Source organism: Dipteris shenzhenensis, chromosome 25 (assembly GCF_047967505.1).
Source record: "Dipteris shenzhenensis isolate YYH24624 ecotype China chromosome 25, Dip_SZ_1.0, whole genome shotgun sequence".
NCBI lineage: Eukaryota > Viridiplantae > Streptophyta > Polypodiopsida > Gleicheniales > Dipteridaceae > Dipteris > Dipteris shenzhenensis.
This window is the reverse complement of record NC_141620.1, coordinates 15,331,769-15,347,062: the sequence shown is the minus strand read 5'-3', so window position 1 is coordinate 15,347,062 and position 15,294 is coordinate 15,331,769. Positions and strand designations below refer to the sequence as shown.

Here is a 15,294-nt window from a genome sequence, read left to right as displayed (position 1 = left end):
TAATCTAAGAGTTTAGGGCCAATTCCCTCCTGGATGAAAGTCTCCTTCGTCGATTCCTCATTGGTAGAGGTATTTGTAGCATCTTGGTCTAGTTCTTTCTTCTTGGTCTTCATAGTTTCCGAGAGCACAAGCATATCACTGTTGGTACACCTCCTTTGTTTTACTGCTCCTTTCTTAGTGAAGTATGCTACCAAAAGAATTTCTGTAAATCAAAGTTCATGGAACTAAAACAGATAGAGGAGAAAACTTTTGGATGGTCAATTGCAAGAAATAGTCAAACTTTGACCATCACCCCCAAATTTCCCCCAAATTGAAGAAATAGGAACTATAGGCCAAAATTGGAGAGCTTCACTACATCAATCAAAGGGATTTTAGGTGGCAATCAAAGCTCTTATAGTTGCCCATCAGCAGCAAATAGCATTTGCAAAGAATCACGTCATGTCACCCAGCATTGCACTAGCAAAATCGTGAAGAAAAACGACGAATGAGGCTTCTTTTGTGGACCAATGTCGACCAAAATTCATGAGCAAGAATCTTGAGGCATTGCTAAACCTCAACTAAGATCTTGAAACCCAATTGCAATAGCAGCTCCAAAATTTTGCACATTTATGCTCAACACAAATCGTGTCAATACTGTAAGAAAATAATACGGATGTGCTCAACAGATAACAGGATCTCGTACGCAAGAGAGAAAACAAGATAGTATGGAGAATCAAAAAATTGATTACTGTAGAACTGATACAATAGATGGCGCTGCATCCCAACCGTGCACTCTTGTGAAAGAAGCTTCGATGGCATGCTGGAAATAGTAGAAGACGAAGGCTGAATGCTAAGGAATCAGGGTTGCTATAGCCAGTGATGAAATGGGCTTCACAGGCTTGCTCTTATATAGTCACCAGTCGTAGTCGGTTAGGCTCAATTGGGTGGCCAACCCAGTCCACCCAAAACGGTCGACTGGGGGTCAGTCTCGAAATAGGCCATCGACCATACGATAGAACTGGTGCGCAAAATAGAGCAATTGACCTATGGTCACCGTTCGGCCCAAAGCCATCCGGGATCATCTGAGGCTCCAAACGGGCCCCGCAACCCGAGAGTGGGCTGCCTCAGGAAATGGTCCATCTACCCTTAGTGCAGTCAGTCAAGGGATGCCTTCTCGCACTTGCATGTAGCCTAGTTGGCGGTGTGCCGACTCTATCTAAAGCTGTCGAGCCATTAGGCCACACATGGCCCCCATCTGGTGTCCAAGGACCTACCAGATAACTGAGCTACTCAAATGCCTTCTCCTCATATGGGGGGCTTACAAGTAGAGTTAGCTGGTTCCCACGTAGTTACACAAGAGTGGAGCATTGATATCTAACACCCCCCCTCAATGTCCACCCGCAAGTGAACTTACTTTTTTGGCCCAATGCCAAGTCGATGAAGATGCCTCTCCAGCAAGTCTCTTCCAAGAGCCTTTGTGAAGATGTCCGCAGCATTCTCTGTAGTCGGACAATAAACCAAGTCAACCTCTGCATCCATGATGAGCTCGCGTACAAAGTGATATTGAATCTCAATGTGTTTTGTGCGAGCGTGGAACACCGAGTTCTTTGTAATCGCCCTGCAACTCTGATTGTCACATGATAACTGTGTAGGCTTGTTCTGCAGGCTTGTTCTGCACTGCATCCATGTCCCCCAAAATCCTCCTCAACCACACTACCTCACAAGAAGCAAAGCATGTAGATTTGTACTCGGCCTCGGTAAAAGAAAGAGCAACTGTGGGTTGCTTCTTGCTGACCCATGACACAACTCCAAATCCAAGTGAGAAACAGTACCCTATCACTGATCTCCTACTGTCCACGTCTCCTGCCCAATCCAAGTCACAGAATCCGGTCAAGATGTTGCCCTTGGTATAGATGATGCCATAATCAAGTGTGCCTTTGATGTATTTCAGCACCTGCATCCCTGCCCTCCAATGGTTCTCCCGAGGCTTATTGGAAAACCTGCTTAGTACACCAGTTGCAAAGTTGATGTCCGGCTGTGTGTTGCACAGGTAAATCAAGCTGCCCACAAGCCTTCTATACTTTGCTTCGTCCACCAATGGTGATGAATCCTCGTTTGAGAGCTTCGCATCAACCTCCATAGGGGTACCAACTATCTTACACTCAACCATGCCAAATGCCTTCAATATCTCTCCAGCATACTTCAGCTGTGAAATGAAGATCTGTTTTGTCTCCTACCAAACTTCAATCCCCAAATAGACATGCAGCAGTCCGAGGTCTGTCATTTCAAACTCTCTTTCTAGCAAATACTTCATCTGCAAGATCTTCTCTTCATGGTTTCCTGTTATGACAAGGTCGTCCACATAAAGGACCACGATCATACACCTGCCTCCTTCTCTGAAGATATGCAAATTTGCATCAGATGGGCTCCTCTTGAACCCGTTTTGCAGAAAGTAGGCATCAATTCACTGGTACCACGCTCGTGGGGCTTGTTTCAGCCCGTAAAGTGCCTTCTTTAGTTTGCAGACTTTACCTTCTGAACCGGGGATCTCAAAACCTAGTGGTTGTTCCATGTATACCTCCTCCTTGAGATCTCCATTCAGAAAGGCAGATTTCACATCCATGTGAAACACGAACCAATTTCCCTGGGCAGCTAAAGCCAAAACACTGCGAATTGTGGTTAGTCGAGCTGTGGGAGCAAAAGTATCTTGATAATCAAAACCATGTACCTGTGCAAATCCTTTTGCCACGAGCCGAGCCTTGTACTTATCCAACGTGCCGTTGGACTTGTACTTGGTCTTGTACACCCACTTGGTTCCGATTTCCTTGCATTTTGGTGGTCGATCCATAAGGTCCCAAGTGTTGTTCTTCATTATGGAGCCATACTCCGACTTCATAGCCTCCATCCACCTATCATCGCCCTGTGCCTCTTCAAGACACTTGGGTTCATCAGCACGGATCACTTCTGTCATCAAAGCATAGTTGACCAAGTGTTCCTGCACCCTTCTTTTCTCCTCTAATCTCTTGGACCGGTGGTGTTCGGATGGTTTCTCCTCAATGGCTGGAGGTTCTCTACCATCCAAAAGCTGCTTTACCCACTTCGGGAATGGCCGTTGCCATTGTGGTTCTGCAGGCTCTTCTTCATCTTCTTTGTCTTGAATCCTCCCAAGCACCGTTGGGGGGGTTCGGTCTACTGTTGGTGGCGGTACTGGATGGATATCTTGGTCCTGGTTGTCTGGGAAGGAAGCATCCTCCTCCAATTGATGCGGCTGTTCTAAGAAGACCACATCGCGACTTACAATTACCTTCTTGGTAACAGGGTTATAGAGACAGTAACCCTTCGCCTCTTCACCGTAGCCCAAGAAAATACACTTCCGGCTCTTCGGTTCCCATTTGGTCCTAGTAGCATCAGGGACATGCACAAAACAGTCACATCCAAAAACTCTGAAATGTGCAGCTAAAGGTTTCTTACCAGAAAAGGCTTGCAGTGGAGTCATCCCATTCGCAGCCTTCGTGTAGCTATGATTCAGGATGTAAACTGCCGTGTTACATGCTTCAGCCCAAAAAGTCTTTGGCAAATCTTTCCCTTTCATCATACTCTGGCCCATTTCACAGATGGCGTGCATCTTGCGTTCTGCTACTCCATTTTGCTGTGATGTATGTGGCAGGGGTTTCTGCCTCTTGATCCCGTGACTTTTGTAGTAACTTTCAAATTCAATCGATGTGAACTCTCCACCTCTGTCTGATCTTAGCTTCTTCACCTTCATCCCTGATTCTTTCTCGACCATTACATGCCATTCCTTGAACCTACTGAAAGCCTCATCTTTTGTCTTCAGGAAGTATATCCATATCCTTCTACTGTAGTCATTGATCAGCATCATGAAGTAGTAGGAACCAACCAAAGCTTCCGTCTCGAGGAGCCTTTGCCCTATTAGCCTTTTTAGGAAAGGGCTGCTGATGCTGGTTGCCCATCATGCAAGCTTCACATACATCGAGCAGATCTGAAATTTCTAGTAGGTATGCAATCATTCCACTTTTATGCATCTCCTTCAAAGAACTAAGGTTTAGATGACCAAACCTCTCATGCCACAACTTAGTGTTCTTCACATCCGCTCGAGCACTGAAAGCTGAGAGTTCGTAAATGTTGATGCGCCTTTCCTTGAAGATCCAACAACCTTTACCAACGGCCTTTCCTTGAAGATCCAGGATCTATGCACCATTCTTATCAAATTGAACTTTGAGGTCCCGATCCGTGACCCGATCCGTGATTGCAGAAATGGACAAGAAGTTCCTCTTGATATCTGGCACATAAAGAACATCGGACAACTGTTTTACAAATCCATCTGACTTGAGAGCAATCGTACCTTTTCCTTTTGCTGGACATTTTGCATCATTGCCGACTGCTACTAGGATGTCATTCCCTACTGGCTGTAGAGAGGTATACCAATCCTTCCGACTGGTCATGTGGTGCGATGCACGACTGTCAATGATCCAAGGTTCATCTGCAGGGACATGAACTGCCTCCATGCAAATCTCCTCAATTGCAACGAATAGCTCTATTGGTGCTACCTGTGCGCTATTGCTGGACTCTTTCTTTACTCCGTTCTTCTCATTTGCAATCTTCTTTCGGTACTCATTCTACTTGTGCCCTGCCTTGTTGCAATAGAAGCACTTGATCTTCTTCTTTCTCTTTTTATCATCAGAAGAAGATGGGTTACCAGAGTCCTTTCTTTGATCTGGTCTAGAAAGCCGAATCTTCTCTAGTCCTCATCTTTTAATGCATCTCCTCCTCTAGAAGCATCGTGCTAAAATCCTCAAAGTTGAGGGGTGGATTTCTATTCTGCGTATTCAGCACCGTAACAAGACCGTCGTACTTTGGTGGGAGAATCCGTATGCACCTTCGTGCTAGATTCTCACTGGTGATGGTGATGCCAATCGCAGTCATCTGATTGTGCAGATTCTTCACCTTAGTGATGAACTTCTCTGCCGCTTCAGACTCAAACAACTTCTCATTCATGAGTTGAGTCTCCAGATTCTGAATCCGCGTCTGATTCGTGGTCTATACTGATTTTTCAGGACCGTCTATGCCTCCTCTGCTGCGGTGACATGTTGAATTAACGCCATGATGGAATCACTAACACTGCAGACAATAGAACACAGCGCATCTGCATTTCTTCTTGTCCATGCAAGAATCTCATCCACAATTGGTACTATCTATTGTCCTGCATTGGCTGGATCTGGTCTCGCAACTGGCCTCACATCCACCCCAGTAGCAGTGTCCCAAAGCTCATATGCACTTAGTATTTTATTCATCTTGAACTTCTAGAGAGGATAGTTAGAGCCGTCCAACTTTTCGCTTTCGCCGAACGGTGGGATTCACAGTCTTGCGGGTTGGGCCATCTCTCACAATCTGCTCGCAAACAGAAACACACTACCAAATCTTCTTGCTAGAGTCCAGGCTCTGATACCATGTAAGAAAATAATACAACGTCTATGCTCAACAGATAACAGGATCTTGTACGCAAGAGAGAAAACAAGATAGTATGGAGAATCAAAAAATTGATTACTGTAGAACTGATACAATAGATGGCGCTGCCTCCCAACCATGTGCTCTTGTGAAAGAAGCTTTGATGGCGTGCTGGAAATAGTAGAAGACAGAGGTTGAATGCTCAAGAATTAGGGTTGCTATAGCCAGTGATGAAATGGGCTTCATGGGCTTGCTCTTATATAGTCACCAGTCGTAGTCGGTTAGGCTCAATTGGGTGGCTGATCCAGTCCGCCCAAAATGGTCAACTGGGAGACAGTCCTGAAATAGGCCACCGACCATATGATAGAACCGATGCGCAAAACAGAGCAAATGACCTACGGACGCCGTTCGGCTTAGAGCCATCCGAGATCATTTGAGGCTCCAAATGGGCCCCGCAACCCGAGAGTGGGCTACCCCGAAAAATGCTCCATCTACCCTTAGTGCGGTCAGTCAAGGGATGCCTTCCCGCACTTGCATGTAGCCTAATTGGTGGTGTGCCAACTCTATCTGAAGCCATCCAGCCATTAGGTCACACATGGCCCCCATCTGGTGTCCACCAAACTAGGACCTACCAAATAACTGAGCTACTCAAATGCCTTCTCCTCATATGGGGGGCTTACAAGTAGAGTTAGCTGGTTCCCGCGTAGTTACACGAGAGTGGAGCGTTGATATCTAACAAATACAACAGATCCACAAAGTAACTCGTCAATCCCTCCAGTGGGAAGGTGCGCCCTGAGGATAGGAACATTGTGCTGGAAGCATTTCAAAATCTATCAATTAGCTATGGAGAATTTGCTCCTACAAGGTCGAGGTAGATGAGGAAAGAAAGAGGAAGCTCATGTTTGCAATGGGAAAGAAGGTGGACATGTGGCATAGGCTAGGTAGGCATGGCTAGAGGTGGCTAGAGGCTAACTGCCAAGTCACTAGACTCACCTACTGAAGTGCCCACACAACTTCACACACTGTCCTACATTCAATAATGTCTAGACCATATGCTAAGCCCATTATCAATTTGTTCTAACACATAGGTCACAAATTTTATAATGTCCAATCAAATATTTCATTCTACTATGTATGCATTATTTGATTGGGCTTCTATATGGATATATAACTTGTGTGTGTGTGTGTGGAGAAAAAAGACAAGGTTTACAAGGGATGTGATTTAACCCCTTGTAAAGTGTGTCGAATAATTTTACTTCGAAAGATTTTAATATCTAACATTTGAACATGTGATTCCATTCCCCCGTCCACTTCTATAGTAAACGTTTTAAATTGTTTAAAAGTGGAGCGTTTACACTTATCTTCTTCCTTTTCCCATGAAAAAGTATGGAATACCTCTTTTGAGTTAAGAAGTATCCAACTTATTGGTTTATCATACTTCCATCCAAATATGAGATTGGAAAGTATAATAGTTGAACTAAGATAGAATTTATTAAATCAAGATACTAGATTATCCTAAGAGATATCCTCTCCAAAACTTGGGAGGAGTAATAAAGATGCAAAATGCCGGTGGTTTCTTTATTAAGAGAACTTTTTACCAAAACCAATCTTCCATAAGACTCCATCAGAGATCTAGAACCTATGTCACACAGAAGACCATTTGAGTTTTTTTGCCAAGGTAGGAGCATTATTGTTATTGTAGGTCACATGACTTTTGCCCTTATTGGAGCTGGAGCCTGAAGCCGACATAATATCCCCAATTATTAGAATCGCACTACTAGGGGTATTTAAGGGTGGTGTGGATACATCCACAATTTCTTAGCAAGGAAAAGTAGATCCACGGCCACTATTATGACATCCCCGTCTTGTGAAACTTCTTCCAGATCTGGCCCCACCCTGAAAAGGTACTAAATTGCCTCTTACATTGCCTTTGCCACCATATTTTGGTTTCATAAGGTTGGCACTTTTTCTTAAAAAGGAAGGGGTTTTGATTAATTTTTCAATCATACAGAGTCCTTGCTCATTATCCATTGAAGAAAAAAGTTTGGCTTTTGGATTTTCCAAATATTCCAATACCTCTTGAATCATACTCTCACAAAGATGAAAGTGACAAGATTTTTAACTATGGGTTTTGTCGGTCCATTCAACCATATGAGGAATGCAGTAAAGGAAGCTGCTAAACTCATATCCGGTTAAAATAAATCCAACTGATTCACCATGTACCATATAACATGGTCTGCCCAAATGAGAGAGCCACCACATTTGTCAAAAACACAGGCACACCTGAGGAATGGTCGTAACCAATTCAACCAAAGGGATTTGTAATTTGCAGCCCTTTATGTACTAGAGTTAAAGACTCCCCAGATAAGTAATAGTATTTTGGAGTTAAAATAGTTCCTAGCATCCATTGTAGAAAGTGCAGGTGCACAAGGAATGCTTACCTTCTTGAAAGCTATTAATGAGACTCCTTTGAGAGCAACCTGTTTGCATTTTTCCACATCCATATTAGATAGTGAGCCCCAAAATTTTAAGATATCTATGCTCAAAGGTGATTTTAGATTCAAATTATTAAGAGTCCACATCTTGTTTTGATGGGTCTCTTGAGACACATCAAATTCCACCTCCCAAGCAGGCAATGTAGGAATGCATGATGATCCTTGTGGCGTGGTGAGATTGTCCTTAGCTTCCAGTTCTACTGAAGTAGTGAGTAAGTTGGAGAAAGTATCAACCTTCTCTTACTGAGATGAAGGAAGTTCAGTAGTGACCTCAGGTATAACGGTAGAAGATAGAGCCTTTTCAATTTTAGGCAACATTTCTTCATGATGATGCACATTGACATCATCGTTGGAAATGATTTCATCTATCATAGTTTCCATTTCGAAAGTAGTGCATGGGCTTTTGTTGTAATCTTTCAGCTTGTATAAAGGACCAAAGACCATTCTTCAATGCCAAGGGTATGTAACAATGTGTTATTACCTGCTTCCTTGGCCACCATATCATGCTCAATGATTTTTTTGTGTATCTCATTGTTATCGATGAGGGCCAAAGTAGCTTGTACCACTGGACTAGGAATCGGAATATCCTATGTCCACCAAATCAGCATGCCACTATAGAGCCATTTGAAGAATAACCATAAGATGTAGTGTTAGTCATATATTCAAGGAATTAGGGTGACCAAACCCTGATGGCAATATTTGTGTGTGTGTTTAAGATTTAGATTAGAACACCTCAAGAAGGTCTAAGAATATATGAAAAACATTTTTACATCAAATGATACATGAAGAAGGTACTACTAGAGACAAAAATATGGTTGAATCCTAAAAAGAAAATATTTCTAGGATATTGAAGAAAATTTCCATGACTGAACCTTTGTACTACACTTCAACTAGCAACGCTGATACCTGCCACCATCCAACCCGCTTAAGTTAGAATAGCTTAAACCAGAAGGGAAGACAAGTCTTATAGCATAACTGGACTTGTTATCAATGTCCAAAGTAAAAGATTAATTATATGGAAAATACATGGATTAGAAGATTCCTAAATCCTTTCACACATCCCACCACACATGAAAAAGTTTTTTTTTTTTTGGTTTTGCTCAGCCATGTCATGGCATTTGTTCCTCCCAAGATTTTTTTTTAAAAGAGGAAAAAGTCCCGTCTTTTGCCTAAAACATAATGAAAAACGAATTTATTATTTAAAAAAAAAAAAGGTTTTCCAAAAAACATCCAAAAGTACCATAAGGTACTTAAGGCATAATGGGATTGCTAGAGGTCCAACTAATACAAGGTCCTACGGTCCAAAGGACAAATCAAAAGGTCCTATAGACAAATCACAAGCTCTTATGGTCTAAGGGACCTAATTAAGAGGATTAGACAAGCAAAGAATAATAAATTCCTTTTTTTTTTTTTAACGGGTTTCTCATGCAAGGCTTAAGGCTATGTATGTAATACAAAGCTTAATGTCTCATGAAGCAACGTATCCATGAATCCTTTGTAGCATAAATAATGGTGGAGCTCCCCTGTGTACATGATCTCGGTTATCACAACGTCGCTCTAAAGCCCCTTATCATTTTTCTATTGTAGATGATCTCGATCCTCGGCCACCATAGCGCAAATATGCACCAATTTGCACCGCTAGTCCCCAAGCCATTAATTGGAGAAGCTTGTATGTGGAACTGCATCGCCACTACACCACCCATGGTGCTGGAAGCATCAAATAAGCCATAATGGCTAGATTGTGCATGTGCAAGCCCTTTGTGTGTCGCCAACGACTCGCCATATGCATGTGCATCGCTGTAGTACCCAACACAGTCTCTGCGAGTCTGAGCACGCCGTCCTATAAGCCTCCACACCATACGATACTTACTACCATATGTTCATGCACTGTGCACGCTGCCAATGCCCACGAGACTCACTTCTCCTATGCCTATGTAGCCCATGCTAGCCAGGCACGTCGATTTAGAGCATTATCTTTTATGTACCCATCGATTAAATGGAGTAGCTCCAAGCGACACTTGTCTGGAGTATGTGTAAAAATAGAAGGTCAAAAGTTACCTTAGCATGCCATCACGCACTCCAATTGTAGCCAATCATGTGAGCGCAATACGATGCACCCTTCATGAAAGAGGTGGAATTTATAGAAAGACAACCACCATACACTTTGGAGAATAAAGGGTCGTTAGACTTTTCACTGCCTGGTCCATTGCTAACCTAATGAATTTCAAGGGTCAATCACTTATTTCCCCCAATACGTATGTACAAAATTCATTTAATCCTTCTATAAGCAAGGGATTAAATTTTTTAATTACCCTATTTATGCTCAAATTACAATATAGGTCCTAAGCTATTGCCTCATTGAGTACATGACCCACGTGAGCCCACTTAATGCTCAAATTCTTCTTTTCATAACTATAAGCCATGGCTATAATCAAGTTTTGATTAGTTTGCAAGCATTTGCAATTGAGTGATCTTTGCACAGATATACATATGTCATGTGCTATTGAAATCTTTTTTTAAAATTATACAAGGTGGTTAAAGAGTATAACCATTCTTTGACCAAATCAAGTAAAGAGCTTTTCAGCTCTTTAATGCTATGCAAAAAGATGACCTGAAAAGACCGTCAATTCTAGAACTTGATTGTCAGGAAATGGGGTGTGTGTGTGTGTGTGTGTGTGTGTGTGTGGTCTGAGCACATAAGCAAGACTTGATCTCAACTTGATTATGCCAAAGTAGACAAAGAATGAACGAACAATACTGCAAGACTACTTTTTAATGATGTACCTCACTATGCCATATCTAAAAGGTATGGCTAAATACCATGATCAACCATCATTTTGTTGTACCACAAGCTAAGGGAAGTAAGACAATTGCACATTATGAATGAATGTGCATCAACTATGATGTCATCTTTATAGGAAATCGCAAGACCATTGCACATTTTGATGTACCAAAAGCTTAGGGAAGTAAGACCATTGCACATTATGAATGTGCATCGAGTATGATGTCATCTTAATAGGAAATCAGAGCAAATGAATACAAATTGATTTCATATTGACAATCCAATCGAACAAAATTCTACAATCTCTTGTAAAAGAGAATTAAATGGAGCCATAGAATTCCCAACTAGCGGACGTGTGCATATGGAGAGTTGTACATAGCAAATGATTCTTTCTTGGGGAGGAAAAACTAAACTTCCTTCATGACCCACGAGCCTCATAAGAACTAGCATAGCATTCAATTGGTGTGCACCCGGTAAATGTCTATTCCTTTTGGTGTATACCCTTTGTGAGCTCTCTTTGGTGTACAGCCTTTGTGAGGTTTCTTGTCTTGTGGTGTAAATAAATCGAGGTCGCTTTCTTACTATACTAGTATTCACGAGTCATGATTTGTGTTGCTAAATGTTTGAAATTTCAATCTCTCTGAAGTCGTTCGTGGTATATTGTGTACTCTTCGGTTGTTGATTCTCTACCGATACTTTTTTGCTCAATTCCAGTTGTAAAGCCTCTTCCAAGTTGTTGACCACTTCAGTACTTGTTGGCCTCAGGGCCGAGTGGTAATCAACACTCCTTAGAGCTATGTCTGCCATCTTCTTCAAGGCTTCTAGACTTGATATCTGATCTTGAATTGTTCGATCCACAATCCATTCAAGGTCGCCAACACGGATGTGAGGACCAGCCTGACAAATCACGCAACAATGGATCAACTATAGTTCATCTCTTCTCTCTTTGTTTTAATACGCATGACAAAAGACAGCCAGGCTTCTGCTAAAGAATCGTGCAATCAAAAATCTCAAAATATAGCGCATACCCAATCCTTGATGTTCACGACACTAGGTTCGGGAGTGGAAACCTCAATGATAGCTTTCCGCCCAGATATCAATTCTAATAGCACTATACCAAAGCTGTAGACATCGCTTTTCTCTGTAAGCCTTTTCAAGGTTGCATATCTGCACAAGGCAGTCCGCCAAACATAGTGACTGATTAGCGTATGTACATTGCTAATTCCCTAACCTTTCACTGAGCATACTATCATGTTTTTAGTACATAAGAGAGTATCTCTTCGAAGTTTACATACAAGATAGCACTACGGGACTCATTGCCTTGAGGAGCAAAACTAGAAATTTAACCCAGTTTAGATCTCGTTTAGATACCTATTGCAACTTATATGCAGGTGGGATCACAAGTGGAGACGATTCTAGAGCATCATTACATTGTTTTAAAAAATTTACAACAGTGAGAGACTATCGTCGAAACGAACAATTATTCAAAGACCACAATGCACTACCAGACTTCGAGTAAAGTATACGTTGCCATATACAGCTGGACATGATTCCTAACCATGATTACCAAGATATTGTTGTTACTCACTCTGGGTCTAGATAACCAAAAGTTCCCTTGACATTGGTGGTTATATGAGTAGCCGCCTCCATTTCTTTGGCAATGAGCTTTGAGAGCCCGAAGTCAGCAACTTTTCCAATTAGCTTCTCGTCCAACAGAATGTTGGTGCTTTTGATGTCTCGATGAATGACATTTGGAGTGCAATCAGTATGTAGATACTTCAATCCTGTTTTCACATTGACAAAAGGAATCGACAATGTAAGCCTTAGGCTACTGCCAACAAGCTCTCAAGCATAAATAGCATCGCCAATTCACGATGGAATTCGAAACTTGTACACATATGTTACCATTAGCTGCGTTAACTGCAATTCTGAGTCTTGCTAGCCAATCCAGAGGTTCGTTGACAGCATCAATACCTACATTCAACCACCTCAAGACTATTACATATCAAATGCCTTTCGGCACGAAGGTCCACACATATTATATGTGAGCAGGGCTAGTTTGCTAGAAGTACCGTGCAGATGATCATGTACTGTTCCTTTAGGCATGTACTCATATACAAGAATCCTCTCGGTGTGTTGATTACAGTATCCGATCAATGATACCAGATTTTTATGGTTTACTCGAGATAAAACCGACAACTGAAAATGAGCAGTCACGAAAAGTTAGGCAATCTCCAATCGCTACCCCAATTCCCATTCCTCAAAGAGTGTTTTGTTTTTGGCAAATGAAACATGAAACAAAGGATACACAGGGCACAATAATCCTATAACATTGACAGTTCAATCGCTCAGCTCATTAAACAAACGAGTCATAATGGCCGACAACGAAGCACACAACCTCACAAAGGCAAAATCACAAAATTTCATTCCATACCTCGTTCAAAAACTCATTTGCTCCTTGCCTAGAAGCCTGTGATAGCCTCTTGACAGCTACCTGCTTACCACTTCTGAGTTTTCCGTAATACACAGGCCCGAAACCCCCCTCTCCGAGCTTGGTCTTCAGGTTCTCTGTGATTTGTAAAACTTCTTCGAGTGAGAATCGCTGCAATCCAGAAATAGCCGTTGGCTGATCCTGGGTTGCGGAATTAGATTCACCGAAAATCCCCACCAGGAGTTTCGAAGCATTGGAGCCGAGGTCGGTAGTCCCTGAAAAGCGCAGAAGACAACCTTTTGTCACTTCATCACATCCTGTTTCCTGCTTGATACCTCGTCACAGAAAAGAAAGAAATAAAGATAGGAGGACGGCCTTGGAAAGGCACCTTTTTGTACTTTGAAGGCGGTGGGCAGCCCAGAACCCGGATCTGTTTTGGTGGCTAATCTACCGATGTACCAAACTACAAAGATTTTGATAGCGATGACGACGATAATGATGACAACCACGATTACAATCGGAAGGACTGCAAAGGCAAATCCATGAACAGGAATAGGGATCAGCACGAGGGACAGATGTTAAGTTTACAACGCTCACAAGCTGCCATCAAAGCCCTCTCTCTCTCTCACATCTCTCTCCGTCTCTGATCCTGCAAATTAACAGGTTTATTAAACAAAACGCGAATCAACTCTATCTTTTTCGTGTTTCTGTCGTCCCCCGTCTCTTCTGTTTCACGTGATATCTGCTCTCTCCAGTCTGTGCTCCATGAGCTGCTTGTGGGCGTCTCCAGGATGCAGTCAATTTTCGCATGAACGACTGCATTGGGCGTAGTGAATGGAACGGAATAAGAGCGGTGCAATTGATTAAGAAAGGATGGACGTTCTACGTACCGATGATAAGATTAGAGCTCATAGCTAAGCTGAAGGTGCGACGGAAGATGAGAATATCACGGAGGACGAACTTTGTCTTGGTTTTGCTGTTTGGTTTTTGACTAAGCCCACCAAGACCAAATCCTTTTCAACACGCGTGTTTCGACTAAATTTTTGAAATACTCTTTCGTTCCTAAACTCATTAGCTTCCACGCCTTCAATTGCTTTATTGACATTGACCCACGTCCCATTGCTTTGAGAGAGATGGCCAATGAATGCTTCTCTCTCCCCACAAGTGATAGTAGAGGATCTTTACCAGCCCTTATGCTTTGAGAGAGATGGCCAATGAATGCTTCTCTCTCCCCACAAGTGATAGTAGAGGATCTTTACGAGCCCTTATGCCCTCATACCAAGCTCCACCTCAAAATGTGAGCACTGATATTGTTGCATTTCAAAGTGATCCTTGAAAATCATAGGTACTTTACAAAGTCTAAGAGAGTGAGTAGCTTGATATTGTTGCATTTCAAAGTGATCCTTGAAAATCATAAGTACTTGATAGAGTCTAAGAGAGTGAGTAGCTAGCCAAGAGAGGGATAGAGTCAACTTGGATTTATGTAAACAAAGAAGACTCCTTGCAGAGCAGCAGCAAGAAGCGGTTGCAGATGCACGCATTCGATCATTGCCATCGGAGCGAAGAACACGAGCTGTGCTGTCACAATTGGTGGGAAAATTCCAGGCAACAACATCAGGCCATTCAGGTGATTACCAGTCTCGAGTCTTCACAAGCTTTAGTCTGCACCCTAAAGTTCATAGAGTAACAACCCTACCAACACCTCGAGAGATGCACGCCCAAGAGGCGATGCTCTCTAACCTGAGAAATGGCCTACAGAAAGTGAAAGGGGTGCACAGCTTAGATAAACTAGATGCAAAGAAGGTGACATTAGCTATGTTGGTTGTTGAGAGTTCACGCTCAACATCATGTGATCATGTGTGCATAGCACCATCACGTGATCATATGTGCATAGCACTAACCTTATAGAGTGCTATAAAGGAAAGGGTTAGATCCCCTAACCCTAACCCTAAAAGGGTTTGTATATATTCTATTTTTTCAACTAATTCTAGTGTACAGTTAGTCATTTGTGGTGTGCTCTCTAGCTGTGCCCTCTCTCCTCATCTCCACTCTTCTCCTCTCCCCTCTTCATATTTTGTCATGGTATCAGAGCATCCTTGTCTTCCGCTGAGACATTGAGATTCTTGAGAGTGTGAGAGAGA

At 42.5% G+C, this 15,294-nt stretch overlaps 1 protein-coding gene across 1 annotated transcript; it reads right to left on the bottom strand.

Moving 5' to 3' along the window:
- Positions 1 to 11,032: 11,032 nt before the first annotated feature.
- On the bottom strand, positions 11,033 to 14,124 carry LOC147885500 (putative receptor-like protein kinase At5g24010). Its single transcript, XM_087396559.1, has 8 exons — positions 14,044 to 14,124; positions 13,542 to 13,679; positions 13,157 to 13,428; positions 12,795 to 12,921; positions 12,628 to 12,696; positions 12,311 to 12,506; positions 11,751 to 11,889; positions 11,033 to 11,619 (listed from the first exon to the last, which is right to left on the bottom strand). Exons 1-8 carry the CDS (start codon positions 14,063 to 14,065, stop codon positions 11,338 to 11,340), a joined length of 1,245 nt encoding a protein of 414 aa, XP_087252685.1. The 5' UTR covers positions 14,066 to 14,124; the 3' UTR covers positions 11,033 to 11,337.
- Between the last annotated feature and the right edge of the window lie 1,170 nt (positions 14,125 to 15,294).

Excerpts from the sequence above, each read along its gene's own strand:
- LOC147885500 (XM_087396559.1), bottom strand. The coding sequence starts at position 14,065 with ATGAGCTCTAATCTTATCATCG. Across the intron at positions 13,429-13,541 it reads CGCCTTCAAAGTACAAAAAG|GGACTACCGACCTCGGCTCC; the intron begins GTGCCTTTCCAA and ends TGCGCTTTTCAG. Across the intron at positions 11,620-11,750 it reads TCGTGAACATCAAGGATTGG|GCTGGTCCTCACATCCGTGT; the intron begins GTATGCGCTATA and ends GTGATTTGTCAG.